Source organism: Lampris incognitus, chromosome 5 (genome assembly GCF_029633865.1).
Source record: "Lampris incognitus isolate fLamInc1 chromosome 5, fLamInc1.hap2, whole genome shotgun sequence".
Taxonomy (NCBI): domain Eukaryota; kingdom Metazoa; phylum Chordata; class Actinopteri; order Lampriformes; family Lampridae; genus Lampris; species Lampris incognitus.
The window spans coordinates 47,438,656-47,453,678 of NC_079215.1; the positions used below are offsets into that span (position 1 = coordinate 47,438,656).

Consider the following 15,023-nt stretch of genomic DNA (forward strand, 5'->3'; position numbering starts at 1 on the left):
TACCCTAGTGTTTTTAGTATGTCTGAAACCAAAGAATGGACCAAATAGTATGTGAAAATACCCGGATGTCATACTCCATCCAGAGAAACAATGGAGTATGCAAACATTCCGCTGGCATGCGTTTCCCATAGTACTATAGCAAATTCAAGGTGGAGGTAACACAGGGACTCGATCTGGCGATCCCCGTGTTGGTAGGCAATGGAATAGTCCACCACGCTACCTGGACGCCCAAAATTTCTGTTTTTAACAGAGATACCGGAACCATAGTTAGCCAATTAAAACCTCAATTTCAGCTGTGGGGTGGGACATTTTCCAAAACACAGAAGCAGAAATGTTGGCATTTCATTCATTAATTAATTCGTGTATAATGGTTATTTGCAAGGTGTCTCCTGGCCAGGGCTTTTGGGGCTAAAGCCTTGAATATTTCTTTCTAGCCACAAACCTTATAATTCGAAGACTTACTGCCAGGGCCTCACAGAAATAACTGTTGTCATCCCCTCCCCTACTGAAGTGAAGTGACCAGGGTTACTGACAGACACAGTTAGAGATAGGCTGATGTAATGTACATCCACAATTTTTTTCAACAAAAACAAACAAAAAACACTAATACCATGACAGTGATGTAGCGGCTGGAGCAGCAGCACTGTCTGCGCACTCTGAGAAGCCTCTGTTGAGGTTCAGCTGAGCCAGCCAGGATAGTTATAGAGACAGGTTAGCATGTTTAGGGCTAATAGGAGCTAATCTGTGGCTAAAACCACAACTAGCTAGCTACCTCAAAATTCATGAATGAACAAGGGTGCAGTGACAATGTGTGTATTTAATGTTTTCAAAGCAGCTGTCATCATTATTTACCTTGCTACGTATTTGAAGCCATTCAAGACTCTCCAGATGGGAGTGAATGTGTCTGAAAAATATAGATATCCATCCATTATCCAAACCACTTATCTTTACTGTCAGAGTCGCGGGGATGCTGGAGCCTATCCCAGCAGTTACTGGGCGGCAGGTGGGGAGACAGCCCGGACAGGCAGCCAGGCCATCACAGGGCCCACACACACACACATTCACACCTAGGGACAATTTACTACGGCCGATTCACCTGACCTACATGTCTTTGGACTGTGGGAGGAAATCGAAGCACCCGGAGGAAACCCACACCGACATGGGGAGAACAGGCAAACTGTACACAGAGAACGACCTGAGATGACCCCCAAGGTTGGACCACCCCGAGACTCGAACCCAGGACCTTCTTGCTGTGAGGCGACCGCGCTAACCACTGCGCCGCCGAAATATAGATATAATCAAAGATAAACTTTTGATATTTATATGTTACCAGGACACCTGAGAAGAGATGAGAGACATGGAGGGGAAACAAGAGGAGAGGGTCGGAAAGTTGAAAAGAGACTAACAGACACTTTGTCTGTGAAGATAAGCACCATAGACAACTAAGACTCATACAATTGATAATATCGACAGAAAAATAATCATATAGTACTCCTCTTGTTTTGGCCTTGCAGGATGAATGAAACTTTGTTCTGGTAATGAAAAGTAGACGTGACCAGGATTTTGAAATCAGTTAATGGACAGAATGAGGACTGCTTATGGAATTTATCAAGGATGACATCATTATGGGGAGACAACCAAGTTGACAATTTGTGTGCCACTTCCTTTGAGATGGCTTAAGGTCCTGTGAGAAAAGCAACCACTTTCGTGCTTGTTTCAACTAAGTACTTACTCTCCCAGCCCGGAGCTGCACCAATCACTCACTCACAGGCTCCTAGCCACAGTCAGTAACCGGGTTTGTGAATGTTCAGGCAGTTTGTGAACGTACACGGACTGTGTTGAGATGGGACTGACTGCTGTTCACGTCTTTTAAGCAGAATGACAGACTTTTTAAAAAAAACGGTAAACAAACAAAAATCATTTTAAATCAATACAATCACTTCAGCTTTTTTTATAACCAGTATTTTATATAAGAGTTGTTTTCTTTTTTTATATAAATTTATTTCTGATTTTCCCAATTTAGTGGCCAATCGATCCCTATTTTAATTCAAACACCCACCCTCGTACTGCATGCGTTCGCCAACTGCATCTCTCCGGCCGGCAGTCTCGAAGGAGACCGCCTCCCCACTTTCGTGACAAGGCGACTCCAGGCCGAACCACTGTTTTTTCCGACACACACAAAGACGCATTCACGTGACGAACACAAGCCCACTCCCGAAGACAGCGTTGCCAATTATTGCTGCTTCATCGAGTCCGGCCATAGTTGGATCTGACGAGACCGGGGCGCGAACCCCAGTCGGCAACTGCATCAACACAAAGCCGATGCTTAGACCACTACACCACCGCAGACCCATAAGACTTGTTTCCTTTACCTCAGAGTTGGTTTAAGTTGTGTAATGCTGCAGCATGTTGGTCAGCGGGTCTCGTTTGTTACTGCTGAAGTTCGCTGCTCTGCTCTGAGAGACGACAGAGAAAACATTCACAATATACACTACCGTTCAAAAGTTTGGGATCACCCAAACAATTTTGTGTTTTCCATGAAAAGTCACACTTATTCACCACCATATGTTGTGAAATGAATAGAAAATAGAGTCAAGACATTGACAAGGTTAGAAATAATGATTTGTATTTGAAATAAGATTTTTTTTACATCAAACTTTGCTTTCGTCAAAGAATCCTCCATTTGCAGCAATTACAGCATTGCAGACCTTTGGCATTCTAGCTGTTAATTTGTTGAGGTAATCTGGAGAAATTGCACCCCACGCTTCCAGAAGCAGCTCCCACAAGTTGGATTGGTTGGATGGGCACTTCTTTGAGCAGATTGAGTTTCTGGAGCATCACATTTGTGGGGTCAATTAAACGCTCAAAATGGCCAGATAAAGAGAACTTTCATCTGAAACTCGACAGTCTATTCTTGTTCTTAGAAATGAAGGCTATTCCATGCGAGAAATTGCTAAGAAATTGAAGATTTCCTACACCGGTGTGTACTACTCCCTTCAGAGGACAGCACAAACAGGCTCTAACCAGAGTAGAAAAAGAAGTGGGAGGCCGCGTTGCACAACTGAGCAAGAAGATAAGTACATTAGAGTCACTAGTTTGAGAAACAGACGCCTCACAGGTCCCCAACTGGAATCTTCATTAAATAGTACCTGTTAGAGCCTGTTTGTGCTGTCCTCTGAAGGGAGTAGTACACACCGGTGTAGGAAATCTTCAATTTCTTAGCAATTTCTCGCATGGAATAGCCTTCATTTCTAAGAACAAGAATAGACTGTCGAGTTTCAGATGAAAGTTCTCTTTATCTGGCCATTTTGAGCGTTTAATTGACCCCACAAATGTGATGCTCCAGAAACTCAATCTGCTCAAAGAAGTGCCCATCCAACCAATCCAACTTGTGGGAGCTGCTTCTGGAAGCGTGGGGTGCAATTTCTCCAGATTACCTCAACAAATTAACAGCTAGAATGCCAAAGGTCTGCAATGCTGTAATTGCTGCAAATGGAGGATTCTTTGACGAAAGCAAAGTTTGATGTAAAAAAAATCTTATTTCAAATACAAATCATTATTTCTAACCTTGTCAATGTCTTGACTCTATTTTCTATTCATTTCACAACATATGGTGGTGAATAAGTGTGACTTTTCATGGAAAACACAAAATTGTTTGGGTGATCCCAAACTTTTGAACGGTAGTGTACTTCATGTTCGTCTCACAAATGCAATTATTTAGTCATTAAATCAAAAAATGCTTAGAACCGCTGCTTTTTAAAAATTTCCACCCCTTGATCTCCCAATTTTATCCGGCCAATTACCCCACTCTTCCGAGCCGTCCCGGTCGCTGCTCCACCCCCTCTGCTGATCCAGGGAGGGCTGCAGACTACCACATGCCTCCTCCCTGCAGACTACCACATGCCTCCTCCACATGTGGAGTCGCCAGCCGCTTCTTTTCGCCTGACAGTGAGGAGTTTCACCAGGGGGACGTTGCGCGTGGGAGGATCAAGCTATTCTCTCCAGTCCCCCCCAACAGGCGCCCGACCAACCAACCAGAGAAGGCGCTAGTGCAGCGACCAGGACACACACCCACATCCGGCTTCCCACCCACAGACACGACCTGTAGGGACGCCCGACGAAGCCGGAGGTAACACGGGGATTCGAATCCACGATCCCCGTGTTAGTAGGCAACGGAATACACCACTATGCTACCGGACGCCCCAACCGCTGCCTTTTTTTGAAGATGAACTACAACTCTAGCGTGTGGTTAAAATTTTTTGAGCGTCACAACCCCAAAGAAATGATTCGTTTCACTATCAGAATTTGATCCATTTGGTTCGATAACATTTAGAAAGTCTAGAAGAGTCACACGTTCAAGTTAGCGGAGGAGGACTAAACCGGAAATTAGCCGTCCCGGCTGGTGTCGGTGGAAGTCTCTAGCGCACATGCTCTAAAGGCGCTAGGGCCAGTCGATGCCCCAGGCTCTGGGTGACCCGACCCTCTTTAGTGAGTGACTCATATAAAATCGAGACGGGTTACGGGTTCGCGTCCCGGCTGCGGCGGTTCCTGAGGTTGCCCCCCGAATTTGCTGCATTGGTGTCAGGAGTGGGATGCGCGCGGACACGCTTCCCGAAGGAGGGGGATAGTGTAACGTGCATGGATAAGTAGACACGTTAGCCCTTGGCCAACGGGTTGGACCCTTTAGTCGAACGGTTAGCGATGTATCCCGTAGTGCAAATTCGGGGGGGGCAACCGCAGGAACCGCCGCAGCCGGGCGCGAACCCGTATCTCCCGCATCGCGGGAGACATCCCTAACCGCTCGACTAAAAGGTCTGATCTGTTAGCCAAGGGCTAACGTGTCTACTTGTTCATGCACGTTACACGACTGGACGTCGTGTCCTCCGGGCTAAAGAGGAAAAGGACCATTTAGATTATCAGCGCAAAGTTCAAAAGCCAGCATCTGTGATGGTATGGGGGTGTGTTAGTGTCCATGGCATGGGTAACTTGCACATCTGTGAAGGCACCATTAATGCTGAAAGGTACATACAGGTTTTGGAGCAACATATGCTGCCATCCAATATATGCTGCCATTTCAGCAAGACAATGCCAAGCCACATTCTGCACGTGTTACAGCAGCGTGGCTTCGTAGTAAAAGAGTGCGGGTACTAGACTGGCCTGCCGGCAGTCCAGACCGGTCTCCCATTGAAAATGTGTGGCGCATTATGAAGCGCAAAATACGACAACGGAGGCCCCGGACTGTTGAGCAACTGAAGTCGTACATCAAGCAAGAATGGGAAAGAATTCCACCTACAAAGCTTCAACAATTAGTGTCCTCAGTTCCCAAATGCTTATTGAGTGTTGTTAAAAGGAAAGGTGATGTAACACGGTGGTAAACATGCCCCTGTCCCAGCTTCTTTGGAACGTGTTGCAGGCATCAAATTCAAAATGAGTGAATATTTGCACAAAAAAAAACAAAGTTTATCAGTTTGAACATTAAATATCTTGTCTTTGTAGTGTATTCAATTGAATATAGGTCGAAAAGGATTTGCAAATCATTGTATTTTGTTTTTATTTACGTTTTACACAACGTCCCAACTTCATTGGCATTGGGGTTTGTATATATATATATTATAATTAAAAAAATATAACATGTAACTGTATATTCTAATGCAAAATTCTTATCTAAGTAATAATATTTATAAATGTTAAACATTTAAAAAACAAACAGGCCTATAACCAGAAATTGTTTACTGTACACTATGGTTTTGGCGCCCCCGCTGATGCGGAGCCTGTGTGCATTGCACCCTATGCACCCCCCTCGTTGCGCCCCTGCGAGTCCCATCGCTAATTGGAAACATTGCTCGTTTGCGATACAAGCGAAGAGAACGAGGAAGTTTTGCTTATGAGTGGCGTCTAGGAGACACCCCCGGAGGACGAAACTAGAAAGGTTGACGCTAGATCCAACGGAAGTAGCCGTGATTGGCTGTTGCGTCGGCCAATAGATAGCGCGAAACCTCGAAGCGCACTGACTTGAAACAAACAATGCGCACTGAAACATTTAGCTAGCTAGCTTACAACTGACCTTAACATTGCCAGATCGTACTGTAACTGATAGCTAGCGTTAACGTTTGCTAACAATGGAAATTCAAACAGAGTTTAAACCCTAACCCTAACCAACAACCAATCACGTCTACTTCCGTCCCTACACCCTGTTGGATCTAGCTACAACCAACTAGAAATCCTAGCTGAACTTGCCCGCAGTTCTTCCTTGTCACCAACCACGTCACTGATGCGTCAAATGACAACGCTGGTGCCGGAAGAAGAACAGATTTTGCAACTACGTCCCAGAGACACAGAGAACATTGGCAACAACCGCAGATGTTTTTCACATTATATCCCAAATTCGGATAGATGGAGATAAGGTTGAAAATCGGCAAAGTGGTCCTGTAAGTCTCTGTGGTGTGGGCATAACAATTGCTTACTTTTTCGTAATTTGACACATAATTTTTTTCCCATTCTCAATAGCTAGCAATGTTTTCTTGAGTTTTTTTCTTCATAATTATGCCATTGTGGTGTGTTTTGCGGCACATTAACAAGTACTATGATTTCCCAGTCAAAGATGAGGCTATGAGTCAAGACTGAAGAATTTGTGAAATTTTTTGTTAGATTAGATCCTCACACTAAAGGGGAAAAAAGCACGACAAGGGTCAATTTTAGAGGTTAATTTCTCAGACTTTTTTGATAGGGGAGGATTCCCCTAGCCCCCCACAAGAGTCTGAGCTCAGTCCCTGATCGATAGAAGTCCAGCAAATCCCCCTGGTTGTTTGCATCGGTAATGCGCTGAGGTTGGCGGTCTCTCGATGTGATATTATACGTGATTATCTGACTGATCTGTAATAGATCATTATAGATGAGTGGATTATGTGCTTATGTGCATTGTACTTCATTGAAGCACGCAAAAAATGTGTGGGTGAAAGTGGTTGGCCCGTTAGCTGTGGAATATTAATGGTACCTTTGTGATATTTTCTGAATAAATTATATGTTGCAATGCTGTGATTGCAACTGTTCCCCAATCCTCTGTGAATAGTACACATGGCCGTTGAAACTCCAATTAATGGTCACAGCAATTTGCATATGAAAGTGATCGTTGTTTTCGGTCGTTATGCAACTGTATTGTTTGTAAGGGTGGGGATACCTGCAAGTCAGTTGAAACGGAAGAGGTCACTTAGACGAGTGATGAAACTTTTTTCTCTCAGTAAACATTGTGTCCAGGTGTACTGATTCAACTTTCTTTGATTTTCTTACCTGGGTTATTGAGCATGCATAAAGACAAATTATATTTTGTGTTTTCGTGGGTTTGTTTGGTGATGGAAATGGCTGTGGTGAATACATATTTCAAGAAGAGGGAAGACCACAGGGTGACGTACAAGAGTGGAGGAAAGTGCACACAGGTGGACTATATCTTACGTAAAAGGCACGATCTAAAAGGGATTAGAGACTGCAAGGTGGTGACAGGGGACAACGCAGGCAGCATCGGATGGTGGTCTGTAGGATGACTTTGGAGACCAAGAAGAGGAAGCGAGTGAAGACACAGCTGAAGATCAAATGGTGGAAGTTGAAGAAGGAAGACTGTTGTGTGGAGTTCAGGCAGGAGTTAAGACAGGCACTGGGTGGTAGTGAAGAGTTGCCAGATGGCTGGGCAACCACTGCAGAAATAGTGAGGGAGACAGCTAGGAAGGTCAGGATAGTCAGAGAGATGAAGAAAGTACACAGGAGTACAAGGAGATGCAGCGTAAAGTGAAGAGAGAGGTGGCAAAGACAAAGGAAAAGGCATATGGTGAGTTGTATGACAGGTTAGACACTAAGGAAGGAGAAAAGGACTTGTACCGATTGGCTAGACAGAGGGACCAAGCTGCGAAGGATGTGCAGCAAGTTGGGGTGATCAAGGATAGAGATGGAAATGTGCTGACAAGCGAGGAGAGTGTGCTGAGAAGGTGGAAGGAATACTTTGAGGGGCTGATGAATGAAGAAAATGAGAGAGAGAGAAGGTTGGATGATGTGTGGATAGTGAATCAGGAAGTGCAGTGGATTAGCAAGGAGGAAGTGAGGGCAGCTATGAAGAGGATGAAGAGTGGAAAGGCAGTTGGTCCTGATGACATACCTGTAGAGGTATGGAGATGTTTAGGAGAGATGGCAGTGGGGTTTTTAACTAGATTGTTTAACACAATCTTGGAAAGTGAGAGGATGTCTGAGGAGTGGAGAAGAAGCATACTGGTACCAATTTTCAACAACAAGGGTGATGTGCAGAACTGTAGCAACTACAGAGGTATAAAGTTGATCAGCCACAGCATGAAGATATGGGAAAGAGTAATAGAAGCTAGGTTAAGAGGAGAGGTGACGATTAACGAGCAGCAGTATGGTTTCATGCCATGAAAGAGCAACACAGATGCGATGTTTGCTTTGAGAATGTTGATTGAGAAGTGTAGAGAAGGCCAGATAGAGTTGCATTGTGTCTTTGTAGATTTAGAGAAAGCATACAACAGGGTGCCGAGAGAGGAGGTGTGGTATTGTATGAGGAAATCGGGAGTTGCAGAGAAGTATGTAGGAGTGGTGCAGGATGTATGAGGGAAGTGTGACAATGGTGAGGTGTACGGTTGGAATGACAGATGGGCTCAAGGTGGAGGTGGGATTACATCAAGGATCGGCTCTGAGCCCTTTCTTGTTTGCAATGGTGATGGACAGGTTGACGGACAAGATCAAGCAGGAGTCTCCATGGACGCTGATGTTCACGGATGACATTTTGATTTGTAGCAAGAGTAGGATGCAGGTTGAGGAGAGCCTGGAGAGGTAGAGGTCTGCACTGGAGAGAAGAGGAATGAAAGTCAGTAGGAGCAAGACAGAATACCTATGCGTGAATGAGAGGGAGGACAGTGGAATGGTGAGGATGCAAGGAGTGGAGGTGACGAAGGCATATGAGTTTAAATACTTGGGGTCAACTGTCCATAGTAACGGGGAGTGCAGTAGAGAGGTGAAGAAGAGAGTGCAGGCAGGGTGGAGTGGGTGGAGAAGAGAGTCAGGAGTGATTTGCGACAGAAGGATACCAGCAAGAGTTAAAGGGAAGGTTTACAGGATGGTTGTGAGACCAGCTATGTTATATGGTTTGGAGACAGTGACACTGACGAAAAGACAGGAGGCAGAGCTGGAGGTGGCAGAGTTGAAGATGCTAAGATTTTCACTGGGAGTGACGAAGAAGGACAGGATTAAGAATGAGTATATTAGAGGGACAGCTCAGGTTGAACGGTTTGGAGACAAAGCAAGAGAGGCAAGATTGAGATGGCTTGGACATGTGTGGAGGAGAGATGCTGGGTATATTGGGAGAAGGATGCTGAATATGGAGCTGCCAGGGAAGAGGAAAAGAGGAAGGCCAAAGAGGAGGTTTATGGATGTGGTGAGGGAGGACATGCAGGTGGCTGGTATGACAGAGGAAGATGCAGAGGACAGGAAGAGATGGAAACGGATGATCCACTGTGGCGACCCCTAAGGGGAGCAGCTGAAATTCTATAATGTAGAAGCTCTGTATCTACCTATACATATTGTCGTGTAGTTATTCACACAGACAGGGTCGTCTCTCCTATCTTGTAGCCCCTAGTGACCCTGATAATCGCTCGTCTTGCACTACAGCTTCTCTGGCCGTGGCATCCATGAAATGTCGTACAGATATCCCTCACAGAAACCTGATGCACGAGTGTGTTCATCGAATTTCATCCCACCACTTTTGGAGGTGTGGGTACCACCTCTGGTTCTGACTACATGTACGTAGGTAAATCATCAGCATGGGTGTCGCTTAGCCAAACAAAAGGTTAGAAAAGTCCAACTAAAGTGTATTCAATGAAACCAAACAGCAGTCATCTTCAGAACAAAATAAGGCCATAGTCACTACCATATGATGTTGATATCTACTGTTTGGCGAGCGTGCCACTAAATTACAAGTTTTAGCAAGGATCTGTATTCATAGCAATGGCAGGTCAAAGCCCAGCTTGCATAAGATAAACTGCTTGGAATAAAAAGGTCCACTTTGTTTTTTGGAGTGTGTGTGTGTGTGTGTGTGTGTGTGTGTGTGTGTGTGTGTGTGTGTGTGTGTGTGTGTGTATGTGTGTGTGTGTGTGTGTGTGTGTGTGTGTGTGTGTGTGTGTGTGCGTGTGTGTGTGTGTGTGTGTGTGTGTGTGTGTGTGTGTGTGTGTGTGTGTGTGTTTGTGTGTGTGTGAAAAAGAGCCCTCCCCTTTTTACTGTTTTGTGGGCTGACCACAGTCCTGATCAGCCTTTATAAGGCCATTCCTACCTTTGGTTAGGTGATAGTATTTAGTAGTTATTAAGACTACTAAGTTAGATCCTACAGCAGGGGGCGGTTTAACGCTAAAAAGTGACACCCATCGATCGTTGTACTCTTCTCAGCGTTTGGCATTTGTCCTAACAAATAATGGCGAAACTTTAAGTGTCAGTGTAGGCTATTATCCTTTATCTTTATGCCCTCGCTTATGGTTTTCTGTGTATGCAGCTACTGTCCCGGGTTCATTAAATTCATTGCGGGAAGGCGGGCAATGCACACGCAGAGTTAACTCACTATGTCGGACGGACAGGAAGGAGGGAGGGAGGGAAACTGTTGGCGAAACGTACGCTCCAGCGCAGAGAGCGGCGGAGAAGGAAGTATCGTTAACCACGCGATGGCAAAAGGTGTAGCACCTGCGCAGGTCGCCGCATCACCTTTCTCCACGGCGCAACCCGTCAGCACTGAGTGTCGAGTCGCCGGGAATTACAGGAATGTCGAAGGAATATCAGTAATCATGTGCCTTGGCACCCAGTCGGTGCCACCCCAGTGGTGAGAGAGAGAGAGAGAGAGAGAGAGAGAGAGAGAGAGAGAGAGAGAGAGAGAGAGAGAGAGAGAGCGAGAGAGGGAGAGAGAGAGCGCGAGAGAGAGAGCGAGAGAGAGAGAGCGAGAGAGGGAGAGAGAGAGAGAGCGAGAGAGAGGGAGAGAGAGAGAGAGCGAGAGAGAGAGAGAGAGCGGGAGAGAGAGAGAGAGAAGACAGGCAGACAGGTGCAACCCTTGGTCCGCAGCCGCTCTCTCGTTTCCTCTTGCCGCTCAGCAATCAGCCATGGATTCCCGCAAGGAGAGCAAGGTAAGAAAAAAGCCCCTGAAAGCCAAGTCAGCCAAGCGGAAGGAGAAGAAATACAAAACGGCGAAGCTTTTCAGGAGGAAATCGCTGCGGTCCGTCGGGGATTTCATGAGCAGGATCTTGAAAACTTTGGGAACTTTGGCGCACTTCGGCGACGCCGAGCCGCCCGGCGCCGAGGATGACGACGGTGGCTTCAAGGAGAGCGCCGCCGCCGCAGGGAACGCCAAAGAGCCGTCGCCGCCGGTGGCCGCCGACGGCACCGCGAGGAAGAGCACCGCCTCGTCTTCCCACGGGTCTGTGAAAGACAGGCTGTCCTGGTGCTATGGCGACAAGACCCCCGGGGTGCTGGGGCTGAAAAACCACGGCAACACCTGTTTCATGAATGCCGTGGTTCAGTGTCTCAGCAACACGGACCTGTTGGCCGAGTACCTGGGTCTGGAGCAGTACAGACCGGAGGCGTGTCTCCGGCGGGTGAACGGAGTGCTCGGTACCGAGGAACAGCTCTCCAGCCGGGGCGAGGTGACCCAACAGCTGGCCTCGCTGGTGCGAGCGCTGTGGACCCTCCAATACACGCCGCAGCTGTCTGTGGAGTTCAAGGTGAGGAGAGGAGACCAGAAATATAGGCGCAGAAAAGTCGTAAGATAATGTTGTGACGTGCACCAATTACACGTGTTTGAGTAATTGTGCGGTGGCAGTGTGAATGTGAGCCGTAATGGCTCCAGGACAGATCTCCGGCGCGTTGTGTGTGTGTGTGTGGTATCTCGCACAGCCCAGCACGACTGAATCGGTTCCAGCATAGCGCTCACATTTAAGAGGATTTGGGATTTGCAAGCAGTATTACAAACTATGATCGTCTTTACATCGCTGAAACGGATTTTTGAATGAACCGAACATGCCTTCTTTTTTTTTTTTTGGATGAAACTTATTTTGAACGTAGTATGCATCGGCGTGCCCTTATTTCCGTATAAATGCGCGCAGGTAGCTGCTTCAGGGGAGGAGGAGTCGACAAGCAGGTGAGGCAGTCTAACAACAATAATAATAACTATGTTATTGCGCTGATCGTTAACAACTTAATTTGCTTCGACGCTGTGTCTTTTTTTCACAAGCGGCGCTTGTGAGGTAAACGTTATCGCCCAGCCAGTTGGCTTACGTGCTTTAATAAAGAAAACACTTCCTGTTGGTTGGTGTGCGTTCCCTGACTGCCTCTGTATGATCGCTGGTGTTACAGCAGTTCACATGTGAGGGGGATGACACCGTCTCCTCTCTTGCCCTGGGCACACTGCATGTGGATGAGACATGGCAGCCTCTCAACCAGCAACCAATTTGAAATGGTGTTTTGATATAAAGCAATGTCAAGCAACGCCTCTATTCCACTGGTTCTCAGTCAGGTCCTTGGGTTCCTTCAACATGGCCAGTTTTCTATTCTACCACGTATTTCCCGACGTTCACCTGTTGTTTCAGGTCTAAAACCTCCTTGATTGGTGGTTGGGATAACTGGAACAACGGGTGGATATAATGAACTACCTGGTAGAACTGGTGGTACCAGAGGATCGGGTTGAGAACTTACTGATTCGGTACAAAGCCGTGGTCATGTGGATTACAGTGAACATGGAATGAGAAAGTAATATGTAGCGTAAAAGGGTATTCTCCCTTGTTAAATTAAAACCCCTCATTTAATTGCTGTGGCTAAAAGTATGCTAGACTTAGCGCAGCAGTATTTGAGCAATTGCAGAGCGGAACAGTCTATGTAGGTCTATGTAGGACCTCCCTCAACGAGTAGATGACAGCCGGTGCACACTGGGGATGAGCTTGCCATTTTTATTCATGACTGGAAATGAATGCAGCTTAGGAGGAGGAGGAGGTTGTCACTGACTTGGTGCAGGAACAAAAAACCCTCCTGATGTTTGGCAGGACTTTGGTTAGATTTCTGATGAAAACATCCTGTGAAAAAAGTAAAATGCTTTCTTTCTTTTTTTTACTCATTTCTTTTCGTTGTGACTGAATTATTATTATTAGGTCAATATGGGCTTTTTGCCTGGCTAAACAGCAAATTAAATGTTCACTTAAATATACATCATAACACGGTTCAAATTGCATTACCAATAACCTATGTGACAAAACAATCGCAATATGATTTATTTTGTCCATATCATGCAGTATATGTATAAGAGAGTGATGGAGCATCCTAAAATAATTTGATCTTGTATAATTATGTCAAACATAAAATGTGTCAGCAAGAGAACAGCCGTGACTTTACAAACAAGCTGGCAACTCATTAGTATTGTCATGCGAATTAGCAGCTGATTCAGTGGGTGATGATGGTGGCTTTCAGGTAAACATGATTTTCATAGTTAATGGCACCTCATGGTATTTCAAAGGTGGAATGGAGGTTTTGATGGATAGCATTTTGAGAAATAGATCTATTTTGATGCAGGCCTGTAATATCGCTCATTAAAAGTAAGCACCTGCAAGCATGCAAGTTTCAAGAAACCCATTTCAGACTTGTGAGGTAATGTGCAGGAGCAGAATTTGGTTAAACTTAGAAAAACAAATAAGACCCTGATTTTTTTTAATATATTAATTAAAGCCCTAGATGGAGGGGAAAAATTAGGAATTGATGCTTGGTAACCACCACTACTACCACTACTTTTGGCTGCTCCCATTAGGGATTGCCACAGCGGATCATCCGTTTCTGTCTCTTCCTGTTCTCTACATCTTTCTCTGTCACACAAGCCACCTGCACGTCTTCCCTCACCACATCCATAAACCTCCTCTTTGGCCTTCCTCTTTTCCTCTTCCCTGGCAGCTCCATATTCAGCATCCTTCTCCCAATATACCCAGCATCTCTCCTCCACACATGTCCAAACCATCTCAATCTTGCCTCTCTTGCTTTATCTCCAAACCATCCAACCCGAGCTGTCCCTCTAATATAATCATTCCTAATCCTGTCCTTCTTCGTCACTCCTAATGAAAATCTTAGCATCTTCAACTCTGCCACCTCCAGCTCCACCTCCTGTCTTTTTTTCAGTGCCGCTGTCTCCAAACCATATAACATAGCTGGTCTCACTACCGTCTTTTAAACCTTCCCTTTAACTCTTGCTGGGACCCTTCTGTCACAAATCACTCCTGACACTCTTCTCCACCCACTCCACCCTGCCTGCACTCTCTTCTTCAACACTCTTCCGCACTCCCCGTTACTTTGAACAGTTGACCCCAAGTATTTAAACTCATCCACCTTCACCACCTCTACTCCTTGCATCCTCACCATTCTGCTGTCTTCCCTCTCATTCACACATATGTATTCTGTCTTGCTCCTACTGACTTTCATTCCTCTTCTCTCCAGAGTATACTTCCATTTCTCCAGGCTCTCCTCAACCTGCTCCCTACTCTCACTACAGATCACAATGTCATCTGCGAACATCATAGTCAAGTCAAGTCAAGTCAATTTTATTTGTATAGCCCAATATCACAAATTACAAATTTGACTCAGTGGGCTTTACAGCAACACAACATCCTGTCCTTGGACCCTCTCATCAGATAAGGAACAACTCCCTAAAAAAACCTTTAACAGGGAGGAAAAAATTGGAAGAAACTTCAGGGGGAGCAACAGAGGAGGAATCTCTCTCACAAGACGGACAACATGCAATGGATGTTGTGTTTACACAATTTACAGATGAGAAAACTGAGTTGCTACTGGAAGGGGTCCATGGAGACTCCTTCCTGATCTTGTCCGTCAACCTGTTCATCACCATTGCAAACAAGAAAGGGCTCAAAACTGATCCTTGATGTAATCCCACCTCCACCTTGAACCCATCTGTCATTCTTACCACACACCTCACCACTCTCTCTCACTGCTCTCATACATATCCT

The 15,023-nt window shown here is 45.7% G+C and overlaps 1 protein-coding gene across 1 annotated transcript in view; it reads left to right on the forward strand.

The window, feature by feature from the left end:
• The first annotated feature begins 11,132 nt into the window (after positions 1-11,132).
• Positions 11,133-15,023, forward strand: part of usp43a (ubiquitin specific peptidase 43a) — a 215,999-nt gene continuing 212,108 nt past the window's right edge. The window contains exon 1 of the mRNA XM_056280390.1: positions 11,133-11,750. Coding sequence (XP_056136365.1) covers positions 11,133-11,750 — 618 coding nt within the window. The remainder of the gene's footprint in view (positions 11,751-15,023) is intronic.